General features: G+C 37.3%; 1 protein-coding gene and 1 pseudogene across 1 annotated transcript; one reads left to right on the top strand and one right to left on the bottom strand.

The window, feature by feature from the left end:
* Nucleotides 1-3,981: 3,981 nt before the first annotated feature.
* tmprss3b (transmembrane serine protease 3b) lies at nt 3,982-16,435 on the top strand. Its single transcript, XM_067442642.1, has 13 exons — nt 3,982-4,205; nt 6,375-6,657; nt 6,929-7,051; nt 7,603-7,722; nt 7,954-8,077; nt 10,893-11,021; nt 11,839-11,885; nt 12,215-12,380; nt 14,100-14,269; nt 14,374-14,469; nt 14,688-14,821; nt 14,926-15,075; nt 16,315-16,435. The coding sequence occupies exons 1-13, from the start codon at nt 4,134-4,136 to the stop codon at nt 16,336-16,338; spliced, it is 1,638 nt and encodes a 545-aa protein (XP_067298743.1). The 5' UTR covers nt 3,982-4,133; the 3' UTR covers nt 16,339-16,435.
* Nucleotides 6,109-6,225, bottom strand: LOC137074230 (5S ribosomal RNA; annotated as a pseudogene).
* Nucleotides 16,436-19,087: the final 2,652 nt, after the last annotated feature.

The following is a 19,087-nucleotide window of genomic DNA, read 5'->3' as shown; positions in this document are numbered from 1 at the left end:
GAATTTGAATTGCGTCCATCCATGGAAAATGAATTCTGAAGGATAGCCTACTGTATAATATCTGCTGGCCCAAGTTAATTTATAGGGCTTCTAAATTATCACATTATACACAATCTTCTAGCTAGCCTATGTATGTATGCCTTTCTGCGTTGTTTGAGAGTTCAAACATTAAAATTTACTAATAGCCTATATATTTAGGCTTAATTATATTCCGGTATATACGTGTCTTTTTTCTGTTAAATCTTTACTGATTTTGAATGATTTAAAATAAATGTAAGAATAACTTTTATATTGTTACTATTTCAAGAAATGTAGCCCAGTATTAAAATATAATATTTCATGAACATTAACAGTGGGCTCCTGAATCAACTAAAGTTTACTTGATCTTTTTTTTTTTTATGGTGTAAAATAGCCTACATCAGGTAGCCTATTTGAGGAACGTTTATTTATTTAACTCTCAATCATATTGTGTTGTATTGCATTATATCTTTTGCCTTACTCATCTAGTATGCTCTATATTCTTATATCATATGAGCCACAATCAAATATATGATCAGACATAAAACACACTGTGAATGAAAAGGTTAATTTATTTTATATTGGGTGTAAAGATTCAATAAACTGTTCCATTTAAAGAGAACCAAATCTGACTATTACGTCATATATCAAGCTAGGGTCAACCCCAAATACTTAGTTAATATTTGTTGTAAAAAACACTATCCTACTTCATAGGCCGCTGAAGCTAAAATATTGTGACTCATATGCAAACTGCAAAGCCTCAGGTTAGAACACGACTATTTTTGGACAGGTGGGCCGGTAGCTTCAGGCTTTACAAACCTAGTTCATGTTTTTATCTTTGGCATGTTGCCTTACCTGACTTTGAATCTAGAAAACATAATGAGGTCAGAGCAGTTTGTCTGGCCTCAGTGAAAAGAGATAGACTGAGAGAACGTCACTCTATTCGCTAAAGTGCTATGAATTATTAAAAAAATATATGAATCATTTAAGAGCTATAGGGAAAATGTATTTAAAAAAGCAAACTGCAAGGGACTACCTCTAAAAGTCAACTTTTTTTATTTTTTCAGTTAAATTAGCCACTTTTCTCTTTGAGTAATTCCCCACAAGGAAGTTTTGTCCGATTTTGTATTCTGGGGACATTTTTCTGTACAATTTTGCCCAAAGTATAGCTACTTTAGTAAAAACACACACATCAGTTTACACACTTATACACTCCAATATTTAAAGTCGTTAAGGATGGTACCTTTATAACTATTGAAGGCCCACTGAAGTGCCTTGAGGGTGAGACATATCGAACAGCTCCTCCCCCTTTTTTAAAACAGCCAATAGCATTTTGTTTATATCACAGCTCGGCCAGAGCCGTTGAGCTCAGTAAGGCCGCCGCAGTTTCCTCCTAATCTCCTCCATATTGTTTTAAAATATAGCATTTTGTGCAGAATTTAAATGGGTCCAGTATTTTTTCTGGTATGCATCATCTCGGGCAAATGACCCACTCTGTGCTATCGCGTCTCTGGACTAGGGGACGCTGTGTGCAACACTAACATGAAACCAGACTTTATTCGCCACAATGGTAAGCATATTTACACTGTCTGAATCGTTCCCTATATCCCTATAATGCTCTATGTGCCATTCACCATGTAAGAATAGTAAGTATGTGAACAAGTGACAGCTTCAGCATCCATTTATAATGTAGGGGGCAGGACGCTTCAGATTCTCGAGAGCATTTGATTGGACAGAAAATCTGATGAGAAGCTGAAATGCAAAGTGATGTAATCAAAATTGGTCCCCATCTTTCTCATTTATCCTTATTGGCAGAAGTGAGGGACTGTAAGCTTTGAATGTTTATATCTTCTAAATGCAAATTTGTCATTGTCTTGGAACACGCTAGTTTATAGATGACAGTAGACTAACATATTCATTCTAAAAGCCAAAAAAAAAATTTTTTATTTCATGGGACTTTAATGAACAATCCTCTGGTTATTGTTCTGTTAATGGTTGCACTGCTGGTTTGATTAAACACATGGTTTTTGAAAACACAAAGTTAAACACAAAGATTTTGAAACTATAAATACCTCCAAATATTTGGCCTCTCAAGTTTTTCATTGGTCACGGTCTTGTTTCTGTCAGTCTGCTGAGTCAAAAGCAGTAGTCGTGACTGCACGAGAGAGGGAGGAATGGATTATAACCGAGCAATAATCGGTTCCTTTATCACACGACCATGTGAATCATCACTGCAACAGAGCCCACTTCACCCGTAACAATCGAGGAGGCGCTGACTCATGAACAGCTGCCTAAAATCCCGAACGAACATGCGTCATGCAGCGGTAGATGCGTGACGCATTGCAGCGTTTTAGTGACATCTGCTGGTGAGAAAGCAACATTGCAAGTATAAGTCTAAGAAAAACACTTATTCTAATGCAACAAACACACACGAACACACAGGGTAAAAAAAAAACAAAAAAAAAACACCACGACACAAGATACAGCTCTTAGAGCATGATGGAAAACTAACAAGGGTTCTCAGTTTTAGACTGATGTAATGGCACTCCCTTCGACACAGCATGTTAACTGTGTCACCCACAGCTATTCCCAAACAAATCCAATAATTTGTTGGTTTAATAACCATGAAGTTAAAAATACTAAAACATTTTATTACAGCTTGAATACACTTGCCATATCCTTCCATACTTGAGTGTACAACTTAATCATTAAGCTTTCAAACTATTTTTATATTATGTTTTTTACTCATACCTTTTCATATAAAGACCTAAGTATTTATTATTATTTTTAATTTAAAACTAAAAGGTCTAAAGGTGTTTCTGTTTGTGTGGGTTTCTTGTAGCAACAAAATGGCTTCCTGCAGGTTACTTACAACATTCGTTTTGATTGGATTGACAATATATTTCAAAATAAAACAGCCTCAATGCTTACTATTGTGCTTAAACAATAATAGATTATGCTAAAGCAACATTTCTTTTAATAATTTCACTCTTTCAAGAACTTTTTTCTTATTACAATCTATGAACAGCAAGACAGTTTTAACTCTAAACCTCACCAACATTCAAATGAATTTTCAGACATCAAAATATCTTCATTATTTTTAGCAAGACCTTTTTTTCTTTTATTAGAATCTCTGAACAGATTATTTTTTTACTTTAATATCAACACAAATAAAAAAGTTTGAAAGTATGTTTATCATAAAATAAGTTTTTTAATTGCATTTCAATGGATATTTTAATGGAGGGGGAAAACTCCTTAATGAATATAATTATATTTTTTTTTAACAAGACCCCCGCCTCCGTTTTTTGTTGTTGTTGTTTGTTTGTTTTAAACAAACTTTGAACAAATAGAAAATGTTAACTTTAAGTCCAACAAAAAAAAAAAAAAATGTAAACAATCAAAACAGAAGTTTTTGAAATGCATTTTAATGTTTTGTAATGAAATGAAACACCAATGTCTTTAATTAATATAATTTGTGGTATTTTTTTCAGCATTTGTTTTAAAAGAATTTCAGTCTTTTAACAAGACTTTTATTCTATTTATTACAATATCTGAGCCCCACAAAATTATCGAAATAAATGTTGACCTTTTTGTGCCTGGTGCTACTGCCTGACCTTCTAGTGTAACTGGACCTCAGAAGCCGAGCCAGTCCAGCATTACCTGATCCACAGCTGTAGAGACACGACAAAACGCTGCTGCACACCTGATCAGGTGTCACTTTGTGCTCAAAAGCAGGTGTGTCTGAGAGAGAGAGAGAGAGAGAGAGAGGAGAGAGAGAGAGAGAGAGAGAGAGAGAGAGAGAGAGAGAGAGAGAGAGAGAGAGAGAGAGAGAGAGAGAGAGAGAGACCAGAATAAGATATGAAGCCAGCTCTCTAGTCACCTTCAAATTAGCCCCTTCATTTCTCAATTTTTCCAAAGCTAATTTCACAGGCGGTCACTTGGATCTGGAGTCACTTGGAAAACTGTATTCTTCATTCTTTCTAACAAGGATTAAACAGACCGTGGGCCTTGGATTCCCATTCACAACGTCACCTTTTCACTTCCTAAGTAGATCGGTGTCTGTCGTGTCTCATTTGCCTCATTTCCCCAAGATGAGAGGATGAGAGAACAGAGTCATGGCTTCTCATTCCCAGACCACAGGAGAGACGGAGCGGCCGGTTTCAGAGGGAGGAAGCCGAGGGGAGAGGGTAAGGAAGCATGACGACAGGTATTTCATGTGTTTGCTGGTGTCCTTGTGTTTCAGACACTTTTAAATTAATATCAAGGTTGACAAGGTGGGTCTATCACATCAGCTGGCACATACTCTCTCTCTGGTGTCACTCCATCCATCATGCTCCTTTTTTTGTCATTACACCGTGTAAAAAATTAAATAATTAATATATTGTTTTAAATGAAAAACTAAAGGATCTAACGTTTTTATTTCTGTCTGCGTGGGTTTTTTGTGACAACAAAATGGCTTCCTACCTGTTACCTACACTAAACATTGGCTTTGATTCGGTGGACATTTTCGAAACAAAACATATTTTTATGTGTTATTTTTATAATATGCTACGCAATAATAGATTATGTTATAGGTACATTTCTTTTTTTCCAAGATATTTCAGTCTATTAACAAGATTCTTCCCCCATGGTGGCCATAGAGGGATGGACATGGTCAGAAACAATGCTCAGGTAGGCCGTGGCATTCAAACGATGCTCAATTGGCACTAAGGGGCCTAAAGTGTGCCAAAAAAATCATCCCCCACACCATTACACCACCACCACCGGCCTGCACAGTGGTAACAAGGCATGATGGATCCATGTTCTCATTCTGTTTATGCCAAATTCTGACTCTACCATCTGAATGTCTCAACAGAAATCGAGAATAATCAGACCAGGCAAGATTTTTCAACATTTTTCTTTAACTGTCCAATTTTGGTGAGCTTATGCAAATTGTAGAATCTTTTTTTGTAGTGGAGCTGGGTGCTACCCGGCGGGCTCTTCTGCTGTTGTAGCCCATCCGCCTCAAGATTGTGCGTGTTGTGGCTTCACAAATGCTTTGCTGCATACCTCGGTTGTAATGAGTGGTTATTTCAGTCAAAGTTGCTCTTCTTTCAGCTTGAATCAGTCGGCCCATTCTCCTCTGACCTCTCGCATCAACAAGGCATTTTAGCCCATACGAAAGTTGTTGCCTAATATTTATGTGAACCCGCGATAAACTACCTTTCAATAATTTGGATCGATTGTTTTTGCAAAGTAATGACAAAATACATTTATTCAAATTACCCATTAAATTGATTTTAAAAAGGTGACAGCAAAGAAATTTTATAAAAAATACAAATAAAATCCAAAAAATGCTGTTTATTGAACTTCTGTTTATCAAAGAATCCTTACAAAAAAATGTATCACGGTTTCTCACAAATATTCAGAAACAAAACAGTTTTCATTACTGATAATAATAAGAACCATTATTAATAATTGAGCAGCAAATCATCCTATTAGAATGATTTTTTTGAAGGATCGTGTGACACTGAAGACTGGAGTAATGATGCTGGAAATTCAGCTTTGACTAAACAGGAATAAATTACATTTTTAAAATATTTTCAAATAGAAAACAGTTTGTAATAATCTTGAATGAATGAATGAATGAATGAATGAATGAATGAATGAATGAATGAATGAATGAATGAATGAGGCATTTATATATGTACATCTGCACACCCAAAAGCGCTTTACACTCATGTCAGGGGTCTCTCCTCCTGATGCGAAGGCAGCCACAGTACAACGGCGCCAGTGCGCTCACCACACACCAGCTATAGGTGGAGAGGAGAGAGGGTGATGGAGCCAATTCAGTGGATGGGGATTATTAGGAGGCCATGATTGGTAAGGGCCAATCAAGGGAATTTGTTTAGGACACGCGGGTTACACCCCTACTCTTTACGAGAAGTGCTGTGGGAATTTTAACAACCACAGAGAGTCAGGACCTCGGTTTAAGGTCTCATCCAAAGGACGGTGCTATTTGACAGTACAGTGTCCCCATCACTATACTGGGGTGTTAGGACCCACACAGACCACAGGATGAGCGCCCCCTGCTGGCCTCACTAACACCTCTACCAGCAGCTACCTGGTTTTCCCAGTTGGTCTCCCATGCAGGTACTGACCAGGCTCAGCCCTGCTTAGCTTCAGTGGGAAACCAGTCTTGGGCTACAGGGTGATATGGCTGCTGGTGTATCATAATAATATTTCATTGTTTTTACAGTTTTATTGATCAAATTAATGCAGTCTTAGAGAGCATAATAGATTTCCTTTAAAAAAAAACATACCATAATATAATTCAAATATTTTTCTTAAGTTAGTCTTGTCCCCATCTTTCTCAGGATCTGGCAGAGGACGCCACTGAATCTGGAGCTCTTGAGCTGGTCTCTGTCACAGAAGAGGACCTTCCCATTGTAGAGACCCCTACCACTTTCAACGTGAGCTCATTCAGCAGTCAAAACAGCCATTCGAATCAATTCTACGATCCAGGCTCGCAGGACCCTCACGTCCCCGTCGAGCTGCCTGCTGTGGCGTCAGCTCCACTGCCTGTGTACAAAGCCCATAACATTCAGATCCCACCTAGCCCAGGAGTGCCCATCATCAAGGTCCAGCCCTTCTTGAATGGTAAGCAGGCGTCTCACTTTCTTGGCGTGTCAAATTTTGTGTAAGTAAAACCTGAATGGCTTCGGAGTGTGTGGTGTACATGGCCACCTCAGCTACTTGAGGTGTTAAAAGTGATCTAATCAGTCTTACTCCGCTGGCAGCGCTGGCCTTTAGCAGACTGATTGTATTCAATCACCTCATCTCTCTCTCTCTCTCTCTCTCTCTCTCTCTCTCTCTCTCTCTCTCTCTCTCTCTCTCTCTCTCTCTCTCTCTCTCTCTCTCTCTCACTCAGGAAAGGACCTGTCAAACTTGAAATCTTTGTGTTGGCCGTATGTGTCTCGCAGATTGCTGGCTCTGCTTATCATCATAGGCATTCTTATAGTCTTGATTCTGTCTCTAGGAATAGGTTTGGGAGGTAAGAGTGTGTGTATTTAAATTATATTTAAAATAAAATCAAACTGAAAGCAGTTATTTTAAATTGCATATAGACAATAGAAGTCAAAGAAAAGTCCCCATCATTTTGACATGCAAATAAGTGTGTGTGTGTGTGTGTGTGTGTACATGGGTATTACAACAAAAACATGGTTTATGAGGACACTTCCTGTGACCCAGTAAACCAAATAGCTTAAAAAAAAAACGAAATGGTAAAGTTTTCTGTGATGGGAAGGTTTAGGGGTGGGGGTAGTATGTACAGTTTGTACAGTATAAAAATCATTGCGCCTATGAAGAGCCCCCATAAACCACATATTCAATAATGTGTGCCTGTGTGTGTGTCTGTGTGAAGGCAAGTTAGTGTCTTGCTTACTAATGAAACTCATCTTGAGCAGTGGGAACTGTTAATGTTTAATGAGCTCCACCTATGACAACAGGTCACCGCTAACAGAAGGTTGTTTAAGTTCTCTTAGATAGGATTGTGTTTGTGTGTCTCACCATCATGCATTTTGAAAGCAGTGTCTTTTTCTCCAGTGGGTCTGGAGAGTTGCTCAGGGAAGTTCCACTGTGTGTCGTCGGCTCGGTGTATCAGCAGAAAAGCTGTGTGCGACGGAGTCCAGGACTGTGGAGATGGAGAAGATGAACTCAGCTGTGGTAAGATCGGCTTGTCTGTCTCTCGCAAATCAAAATGCACCCTTTTTAATGCACGTTACTGTGAAGGATTCATGTTATTCCAAAGAAGAAGAAGAAAAAAGTCAATCAACTTTGACTGACAACAACTGAGAGGATGTGATGAGTGCATGTGTAAACTACCCCAGATCTCTCTCTCTCTCTCTCTCTCTCTCTCTCTCTCTCTCTCTCTCTCTCTCTCTCTCTCTCTCTCAGTGCGTGTGAGTGGCAGAAGCTCTGTGCTGCAGGTGTTCAGTAAGGGCTCATGGAGGACTGTGTGCTCTGAAGGCTGGCATTCTCAGCTGGGCTCCTTAGCCTGCAGACAACTGGGATACAACAGGTACAAACAGAATCACAATGATCAGAATCACATCTTTCTAATGTGAAGAGGCAGATGGATTGATGATATATATATACACATAAAAGGATATATATATACATAAAAAAATATATATATTGTTCTAATAATTTACATTTCGATTTCTCCAGGGTTTTCACTCTTCTAGACCAAATCATTTATATTTATATAAGGATTAAGGATCAGTTTACTCACAATTTTCATCCAATAAAATATTCTAAATTCTAACTAGAAAATATATATTTATTAGGTCACACTTTAGATTAGGGTCCAATTCTCAATAGTAACCACAACTTTTCCCTCAATAAACTCCTAATTACTGCTTATTAATAGTTAAGGTAGTTGTTGAGTTTAGGAATTGGGAAGTTTTAAAGGGTTAGTTCACCCAAAAATGAAACTGATGTCATTAATGACTCCCCCTAATGTCGTTCCTCTCCCGTAAGACGTCCGTTCATCTTCAGACACAGTTTAAGATATTTTATATTTAGTCCGAGAGCGTATCTAAGTGTATGCACACTATACTGTCCATGTCCAGAAAGGAAATAAAAACATCATCAAAGTAAAAACATCAAAAAAACATCATCAATCCGCTGATTCATTACCGTTTGAATCTTTATTTGAGGTTTGAAAACAAACGCGGAAGAGAAGACAATGCTGAATAAAGTCTTAGTTTTTGTTATTTTTGGACCAAAATGTATTTGATGCTTCAAGAGATTCTAATGAACTAACTGATGTCACATATGGACTACTTTGATGATGTTTTTATTCCCTTTCTGGACATGGACAGTATAGTGTGCATACACTTAGATACACTGTTAGGCTAAACATAAAATATCTTAAACTGTGTTCTGAAGATGAATGGAGGTCTTACGGGGGAGGAACGACATTAGGGTGAGTAATTAATGACATCAATTTCATTTTTGGGTCAACTAACCCTTTAAGGGCTGTAGAATATGGCCGTGCAGAACATTAATATGTGCTTTTTAAGTATTAATAAACCGCCCATATCCTGCTAATAAGCAACTAGTTAATAGTGAGAATTGGACCCTAAAGTGGTACCATTTATTATACATTTATATAAATTATATTCATTAAAAATTTCCAGGGAATTTTTAGGATTTAAATTGTAAAATTTTTCATTAATCTCCAGGTCTAGAAATTACACTTTCATGTATCCAGGTTTTCCAAGACTGAACTTTTGGTTCTTCAAAAGAAAAAGAAAAAGCTTGTTTTTTAAAGCTTATTTCGTCCTATATTTGTAATTATTTGAAGTCATCTTTTGTCCCCTTGGATGTTCGCTAAAGTCCCCAAGTGGGAATCGAGGAATAGGAAATAACATTTCCCAATTGAACCATACACTTACATTCATTCTCTAAACTTTTCATTCTGAGTTTTTCATTGGGTTCTGCCAATTATAGTAGCAGCTATCAGCTATTGGTGTCTTACTCAGTGGGACAGTTTTGAAAGATCAGCCCATCAATTTGGGTTTTTGGGTCTGCAAATATGCAAAAAGCAGGGATTTCCCATTTTAAACAGAAATATGGTGATACTTTCCTTTTGTGTGTGTGTGTGTGTGTGTGTGTGTGTGTGTGTGTGTGTGTGTGTGTGTGTGTGTGTGTGTGTGTTTTCTTGCACTGTGTGGGTGTCTATGAATAATAATGTGCCTCTGTTCCCAATGGTCTCATTACCTGCATAGTTAATCCAATTAAAATCAGTCTGCCATTTAATGAAAGAAAGAAAAATCATTCCAAATGCTGTTTCACCTCAACTAGGTCAAGATGTTACATTTAACACAAGCAGTCTACATTCTATTCTAATTTTAGAGGTCTGTTCTTTTTGTTTGGCATCACAGTCTTTATTATGCATCTTGGCTCTTGAATTTAGTAGCTATTTTAGCCAAATAATGATTGATTAGTCTCTCAGACCACGTCTCCTTAAGAGAACTAATTAGCTTCAGCTAAAGTCAACAGATTTGATCTTTTCAGGAGTAACAGCTTATGAATGAAAGTAAATACGTGTGAAAGAGAGAGATAGCACTTGTGATGGTATATAACACTTAGAAAAAAGGTTCAGTGGATTTCTAATATATACACTGTAAAAAATTATTTAGAAAAAAAGTTACCTGGTTGCCTTAAAATGTTGAGTTTATTGAAATTAAAATTTTAAGTTAAAATTTAAGATTCGACAACCTTTATCAAAATATTATTAAAAGATTTTGTAAGCATATTGGGTAATTGTGTGTTTTATTTCTGATGATGCAGTGAAACATGCCAAATTATGCTTTTTTTCATGATTTATCAAAATTTTGATGTGGTTCAGATACAATAATATTTTGAGTTTCTATTTATTAAACAAATGTCCTTCATTGTATCAACTCAAATTTTTAATTTCAATAAACTCAACATTTTAAGGCAACCAGGTTACTTACTTTTTTAAGTTAAACCAACAAAAACCAACAACATTTTTTTACAGTGTAGAACCCTAAAGAACACTTTATGTCAAAAAGGCTCTATATAAGAAGAAATATCTGTATTTTATATAGTACTTTATTTAACAGGCTATTACATTTTTTTTCTAGTGATAAAGTATGTTTAAATAATACAATTTAATTTAATAATAAATGAATTTAAACAAAATGAAATAAAACTAAATCCGTAAAATTGTTCCAATGATAGAAACCCCTAAAAGGTTCTAAATATGAAGTTAGTCAATACATAAATTAATGTTTAATAAAGAAACCTTATTGTAAAGTGCTACCGTAATTCCTCTTTTGTTCTTCTCTCGCTCTAATTTGTAGCTATGTGAACACAACTGCCATTCCCTTCTCCTCCATTGAAGCAGTATTTCAGAATAATCTAGTGGCTCTCGATGTCAGCCAAACAGCCCTTCAAGACACCTCCAAGATCCACAACTCTTCATACGTAAGGTAAACCTTCTTTAATACACCCGCATGCAAAAGCAACCAAATGTACCTTGCAAAAAAAAAAAGCATTAGTTTAAAAAAGAGTGACTGAAATGCTCATTTGTAAGCTTAAGAGACCACAGCTTTAGAGACCAAGCGCTAACAACATTGTAATAAATGTGGTCTCTTAAGCTTACAAATGAGCATTTCAGTCACTCTTTTTTTCAGGCCTACATTAAATAGACTCAAGCCTGAGGAGGAAGTATTTAGGCCAAAGACTGTCAAATGAGATCAGTCCAGTGACTGATGGATGACATGGCAGATTGTTCAATGCTGACTCCAAACAATCGGAAGTATCTCTGTAGATGTAGTGAAGCAGTCAGGACTGTGTTTGTGAGATATCTTACCTTCAGATATATAATCTGCAGCCGGATCTCACGAAAAATGCGTATAAATAGTATGAGTGTGCAATGTCGTGGAATGTATACGCCAAAACTCATTTTGGCGTGCATATGATACGCTGTTTTTTGCGTGCATATGATACGCATTTTATGGCGTATTATACATACGAACCCCCCACCCCACTACCCTAAACCTACTCAAGAGAGCGTGTCATATACGCCATAAAGTGCTTATCATATGCACGCGAAAAACAGCGTATCATATGCACGCCAAAATGAGTTTTGGCGTATACATTCCACGACAATGACTCCATGCTGCAAGTGACACTCAGTCAATTCGCTTTTTAGAATAAAATGGAGGCGTATAAATTAAACTAGAACGGTTTTATGTGTAGTTCAGACCTATTGAAGCCACTAAAGTGCATTTTCTATTATTCCAGAAAGACGACCTGCAGTTCTGGTCTAGTGACTGCTGTCAAATGTATAGGTGAGTGGAAGATATTAATCTTAAAAAGATACGTTTAATTGTTGTAGTTTAAGTAGCTATACTTGTTTGAGACTCTCATGAAAGTTAAGATTTCATGTCTTCATCTTGGCAATATTGTGACAATATTTAGTCAGTAATCAGGTAGAAATCCCTGAATCTTTAACGACCACGAGACAACAGCTGTAGCGCATGCATAGTAAACACACTCACAATCACTCGGCCTCCTCACTTCAACGCCACGGCAACACCCTAGCATTGTGTCAGTGACTTTGCATAAGCAAACTTCAAAAAAATAAAAAAATAAAATTTGTTTGTGTGTTGTTGTGTAGATTGTGGTTCGAGGCCAGCCGCCCGTAGTCGTATTGTGGGAGGAAACGAGTCCAGGCTCGGGCAGGTCCCATGGCAGGTCAGCCTACATTACCAGAACCAGCATCTCTGTGGAGGATCAGTTATCAGTGAGCACTGGATACTCACTGCTGCCCACTGTGTGTATGGGTGAGCAGAACACACACACACACACACACACACACACACACACACACACACACACACACACACACACACACACACACACACACACAGGTTTATGGTGGTCTAGTGCTGTCCAAACTGGTTTATGCTGGTTCTGTGCTGGTCCAGGATTGTTTATGATGGTTCTGTGCTTGTCCAGACTGGTTTATTGTGGTCTAGTGCTGTCCAAACTGGTTTATACTGGTTCTGTGCTGGTCCAGACTGGTTTATGATGGGGTAGTGCCAGTCTATCACTCTTAGAAGAAAAGTTTAGAACCTTAAAAGGTTCTATCGGCGCTACGTAGTTAAGACCCCTAAAAGGTTCACTACAAAAATTGCTTTTCTTACTTAGTATTTTTGTCTTGTTTCTAGTCCAAACATCTAAACATTCGTAAAACAAAAAGTATTTACTAGACAAGCAAAAGTAATTGTCTTATTTGGGGGAAAAATAACTAAAAAATAAGAGAGTTTTTGCTAAGATAAGAAATGCATTTTTTTCTTTGATAAGAAATGCATTTTTTTTCAGTGTTCTATATAGAACCCTTGCCAAAAGGGTTCCTTCTTGTCATTATAGAACCCTTTTAGCATAAAAGGGTCTTTGGAGTAGACTCGACTATACTTCTATATATAACATTTTAAGGGTTCCAAATAGCGCCGATAGAACCTTTTCTTCTAAGGTCATTCATCTGGTGATGATCTGGTGCTGGTCCAGACTGGTCTTTAGTGGTTCTGTGCTGATCCAGACTTGTTTATGAAGGTCTAGTGCTGGTCCAGACTTGTTTATGAAGGCTTAGTACTGGTCCAGACTTGTTTATGAAGGTCTAGTGCTGGTCCAGACTTGTTTCTGAAGGTCTAGTGCTGGTCCAGACTAGTTTATAATGGTATAGTGCTGGTCCAGACTGGTTTATACTGGTTCTGTGCTGGTCCAGACTGGTTTATACTGGTTCTATGCTGGTTCAGACTTGTTTATGAAGGTCTAGTGCTGGTCCATACTTGTTTATGAAGGCTTAGTACTGGTCCAGACTTGTTTATGAAGGTCTAGTGCTGGTCCAGACTGGTTTATACTGTTCTGGTCTGATCCAGACTGCTTTATAATGGCATAGTGTTGGTCCATAAAATTGATCATAGAACAATTACTACCAATAGACTACGATCAGCGTAGGCTTATAATGTTTTTGGGAAACGCAGCCTAGACTGGTTTATACCAGCTCTGAACTGATCCAGACTGGTTTGTGATGGTCTGGTGCTCCTCAAGATTCATTTATACTGGTTCTGTGCTGGTCCAGACTGGTTTATGATGATCTGGTGCTGGTGTTCACTGTTTTATGCTAGTTGGATACTGTTCCAGGCTGGTTCTGTGCAGATTCATACTGAATTATGATGGTCTGGTGCTGGTCCAGCCTAGTTTATACTGGTTATGTGCTGGTCTTGACTGATTTATTCTTGGCTTATGCTGATCAAGACTGGTTTATATCAATTCAGTACCGTTCCAGACTAGTTTGTGATGGTCTGGTGCTAGGCTGTTTGATTCTGGAGCTGTGCCGATCCAGACGTATTTATGCTGGTACAGACTGGATTATTCCAGCTCTCTGCTGGTTCAGATTGTTTATTATACTGGTCCAGCAGTTTATACTGGTTCTGGGCTAATCCAGATAAGTTTATGATGGTCCAGTACTTACGTTTGTGATTCTTCTTTTTCCAAAGTTTTGCTCAGCCAGTGTTATGGACAGTGTATGCTGGGATCATAAACCAGCCATTGAGTGTATCTGGAGCTCACTCTGTGGAGAAGATCATCTACCACGCCAACTTCAGGCCAGAAGGACTTAGCTACAACATAGCACTAATAAAGCTTAAACTTCCTCTGTTTTTCAACGGTAAGAATTAGCTTTTTGTCACTGGCTGAAATTTGTAAAATAGATATTTAGATGGTTTTAAAAGCATGATTTTAACAAAACATTTCTCCTTTTTTTTGCCCCAGATCAAGTAGCCCCCATCTGTTTGCCTAGTTACGGCGAGACCTTTAAGGATGGACAGATGTGTTTGATCTCAGGCTGGGGAGCCACAGTGGATGATGGTGAGTTTGGATCCATGAGCTGTTAGTACATTTTTAAGGACATTTAATGAATGAATATATATATATATATATATATATTTGTGAGCTCCTGATTGACTGTTACATTTCTGCAAATGCCTGTGTAAACAAGTTTCATAAATTTGTATGAATGTTGATGGCTAGTTTGTTTTGTATTTTTGGAGTTGACTCTTCAGAATGCACATGTATGTGTTGTGCAGGAGAGGCCAGTGTGTCTCTACATGTCACTCAGGTCCCGTTACTGTCCAGCAGACAATGCCACAGAGGAGAGAGGGGTCTGACCTCTTGGAACACCTGTGCAGGATACTTGGAGGGTGGTGCTGGAACATGTCAGGTATTGCATCTGTGTCATCACAATAAACTTCAATAGCCATTATTGAATCAAGTACACTTGAATGTATTTGCACTTTAGTTTAATCTCTAGTCTTCTGTCTGTAGGGCGACAGCGGAGGGCCGCTGGCCTGTCAGGGGTCCGGGTGGACATTGGTGGGGACAGCCAGCTGGGCTAAGAGCTGTGGACAAAAAAACAAACCGGGCGTTTACACTAGTATATCTGAAGCTCTTACATGGATTCAGCAACAAATGGAGGTAAAGAACTGATTTTTCTTACAAAATAAAAAAGCTGAGAAGTTGGAATTCAGTTGAGATACTGTAAGTTGTAACTCACCAAAGATCAAAGTACATTTTTTACATTATTATTAATGATAAAGGGCAGCTTGACATTTGTTGTTCTAAATTTAAATATATTTTTTTCATTCATTTAATTTAATTTTCTTTAATTTAACCTTAAATAATAGTTTAGTTCATGAACAAATATAGCATTGTTGCTAGTTTATTCCAAGCAACAGAAGCTCATACTTAAAATATTTTTTCCCAAACTTTGTTAAGACTCAATGAACATTGAGATAACAGGTAATTTAAGAAAATATTATAGTGAACTTTTGTATTGGATAAGCTGAGAGACAAATAAAGAGTTAACCCACTGATTGACTCATAAATACAACAGTACCAGTTGATTTTGAAGTGAAAAAAATGAATTACACTCAATAGCATATAAAAATGTATCAGACAATATATTCAACACATTATAGGCCTACCAGAGAAATTTCTTTCACACAAACATAAAGCAATGTAACACCAGTGAAATGTGTAAATCAACATAATTGCTTAAATGTAAATTAAAGGTAATTAAGTTTTTCAATGTGGTGGGAAGCTCACCATGTTCACATTTAATCAGCTTTTGACCTTGGAAGTACTTTTCTGGCTTTTTATATTTCCAAAAAGCAAGTATTAACAATAATCATGAGCATATTATTATTTTTTGCCTAATCTAAGTCCTGTCTGTGAAACTGGGCCATGGAGTAAGTAAATAACTGTAAATTACACAATTTAGTTCCCTAGAGAGTAACGAAGCCTGGGGGAGTGACATTCAGTTACAAGATGGCAGTTGAACTTTATTCTCATTGGATAATTTACACTCATTTTTCCTAGCTGTCTTGATTGATCATTGGTAAGTCTGTTTGTGCTGATGAATAACTAACAGACTTCCAGATCCCCAGGGTCTTTTTGACCTTTGAAATGTTTTTTGGAACACTAGAGTCATCTAGTGGTGATTGCATTGTATTGCTCTGCACCTTCTCAACCTCTCCACAGACCCAATATAGAGACCATTCACTCGATTTGTTTAGCATATCATTTTATCCCCAGCCTTACACTGGATTTTAATTCCATGCTCAAATCTTATACAGTCTTATTTTTACTGGTGTTATTTGTACAATTAGAAATGCAAATAAAAGTTTTAATTGAATTGAATGTATTTTTTAACAGAAAGAAGAGGATCAAGGTCATTGAGCAACTCATGTTGGACAACAAGCTTCAGCTGACTCTGATATTTCATATGGCAATCATACACAGTGGGGCAAAAAGTATTTAGTCATCCACCAATTGTGCAAGGTCTCCCACTTAAAAAGATGAGAGAGGCCTGTACTTTTCATCATAGGTACACTTCAACTATGAGAGACAGAATGAGAAAAAAAATCCAGAAAATCACATTGTCTGATTTTTAAAGAATTTATTTGCAAATTATGCTTGAAATTAAGTATTTGTTCACCTACAAAAAAAGCAAGATTTCTGGCTATCACAGACCTGTAACTTCTTCTTTAAGAGGCTCCTCTGTCCTCCACTCTTTACCTGCATTAATGGCACCTGTTTGAACTCATTATCAGTATAAAAGACACCTGTCCACAACCTCAAACTCCACTATGGCCAAGACCAAAGAGCTGTCAAAGGACACATGACACAAAATTGTAAACCTGCACCAGGCTGGGAAGACTGAATCTGCAATGGGTAAGCAGCTTGGTGTGAAGAAATCAACTGTGGGAGCAATTATTAGAAAATAGAAGACATACAAAACCACTGATAATCTCCTTCGATCTGGGGCTCCCCGGAAGCTCCCCGTGGGGTCAAAGTGATCACAAGAACGGTGAGCAAAAATCCTAGAACCACACAGGGCGACCTAGTGAATGACCTGCAGAGAGCTGGGACCAAAGTAACAAATACTACCATCAGTAACACACTTAGCCATCAGGGACTCAAATCCTGCAGTGCCAGGCGTGTCCCCCTGCTTAAGCCAGTACATGTCCAGGCCCATCTGAAGTTTGCTAGAGAGCATTTGGATGATCCAGAAGAGGATTGGGAGAATGTTATATGGTCAGATGAAACCAAAATTGAACTTTTTGGTAAAAACTCAACTTGTTGTGTTTGGAAGAGAAAGAATGCACCATACCTACTGTGAAACATGGGGGTGGAAACATCATGCTTTGGGGCTGTTTTTCTGCAAAGGGACCAGGACGACTGATCCGTATAAAGGACAGAATGAATGGGGCCATGTATCGTGAGATTTTGAGTAAAAACCTCCTTCCATCAGCAAGGGCATTGAAGATGAAACGTGGCTGGGTCTTTCAGCATGACAGTGATCCCAAACACACTGCCCGGGCAACGAAGGAGTGGCTTCGTAAAAAGCATTTCAAGGTCCTGGAGGCCTAGCCAGTCTCCAGATCTCAACCCCAGAGAAAATCTTTGGAGGGAGTTGAAAATCCGTGTTGCCCAGCGATAGCCGCAAAACATCACCACTCTAGAGGAGATCTGCATTGAGGAATGGGCCAAACTTCCAGCAACTGTGTGTAAAAACCTTGTGGTGATTTACAGAAAACGTTTGACCTCTGTCATTGCCAACAAATAGTATATATAAAAACTATTGAGATTAACTTTTGTTATTGACCAAATACTTATTTTCCACCATAATTTGCAAATAAATTATTTTAAAAAAATCAGACAATGTGATTTTCTGGATTTCTCATAGTTGAAGTGTACCTATGATGAAAATTACAGGCCTCTCTCATCTTTTAAAGTCAGAGAACTTGGTGGCTGACTAAATACTTTTTTGCCCCACTGTGTATATATATATGTATATATATATATATATATATATATATATATATATATATATATATAGATATAGATATAGATATATAGATATAGATATAGATATATTATATATATATATATATATATAAATGTGTATACACCTGTCTCATTACTATGACATGATTCTTCTTCATAAGCTATGTTGGTTTGATTCTATTGGCCAGAAAATACAGCAAAATACATATTTTTAAATAGTAAATTAAACAGTTTATTTGTAAAATGCTATTTATTGTACTTTTATTGATTATTTAGGTCCAAATAATTACCATTTTATAATTTATTTATCCATGCAAGTCGAAACATTTTAGTGCATATATTTTTGTATGTAAGGCCAAATGTTCACACGTAACGTGATGCATTTACCATTCTTATTAAATGTATTAATGTTATTAAGATATTTACTGTATTAAAAGGATGTTCTTAAGGGTCTGTTTACATGACACCATTTTGAGCTAAAAACTTTTTATGCGATTTGACAGTTTATTTACATGACAAGAATGTTTTGAAAACAATAGAATTATTGTCTTTGTGAAAACTACAAAAACGGCAATTTGTGAAAATGGCGATGTCATGCCCATGCGTATTAAATGTTCAGTCTATAGGTGCGTAGTGTTTCTTTACAAAATGGCATCGCACAGCTACTGGCCTGGCAGCGGAATACAGCATTTCTAGTTTTGTTTGTGGATCCATGTATATCCATAAACAAATACATGGATCTCGATGGTTTTGACGAGAAGGAAAACAAGTTTCGTTTTTGGTACATCGTTGCTGTGAAAACGTCAAGTCTTTATTCTACTCTTCCAAATCTCTTTATTCTTGCTGTCCACTATTTAAATAATCAAAAAGTGTTGCAAAATGAGTAAATGCTAAACCAGGATAACAAATCCAAATGAAAAATGCACTACAAATAATAATAATAATAATAAATAAACACCACTTTCCATGAACTACATTACAGTTTCACCCCAAGTCAAAGGATTTATTTGTTTACATGGCAGACTCAGTGAAGGTTACACTAAAAATACTCTCTCGGCCCTGACACAAATGCAGCTCATGACCTCTGATGTCACACTTCAGGATGCACAAACAAATCCAATCACACGCAACAGTGTCC

Source organism: Pseudorasbora parva, chromosome 4 (genome assembly GCF_024679245.1).
Source record: "Pseudorasbora parva isolate DD20220531a chromosome 4, ASM2467924v1, whole genome shotgun sequence".
Lineage (NCBI taxonomy): Eukaryota > Metazoa > Chordata > Actinopteri > Cypriniformes > Gobionidae > Pseudorasbora > Pseudorasbora parva.
The sequence above is the reverse complement of the archived record's forward strand: the minus strand, read 5'-3'. Positions and strand labels throughout refer to the sequence as shown.

Excerpts from the sequence above, each read along its gene's own strand:
- tmprss3b (XM_067442642.1), top strand. The coding sequence starts at position 4,134 with ATGGCTTCTCATTCCCAGACCACAGGAGAGACGGAGCGGCCGGTTTCA. Across the intron at positions 6,658-6,928 it reads GGTCCAGCCCTTCTTGAATG|GAAAGGACCTGTCAAACTTG; the intron begins GTAAGCAGGCGT and ends TCTCTCACTCAG. Across the intron at positions 7,052-7,602 it reads TCTAGGAATAGGTTTGGGAG|TGGGTCTGGAGAGTTGCTCA; the intron begins GTAAGAGTGTGT and ends CTTTTTCTCCAG.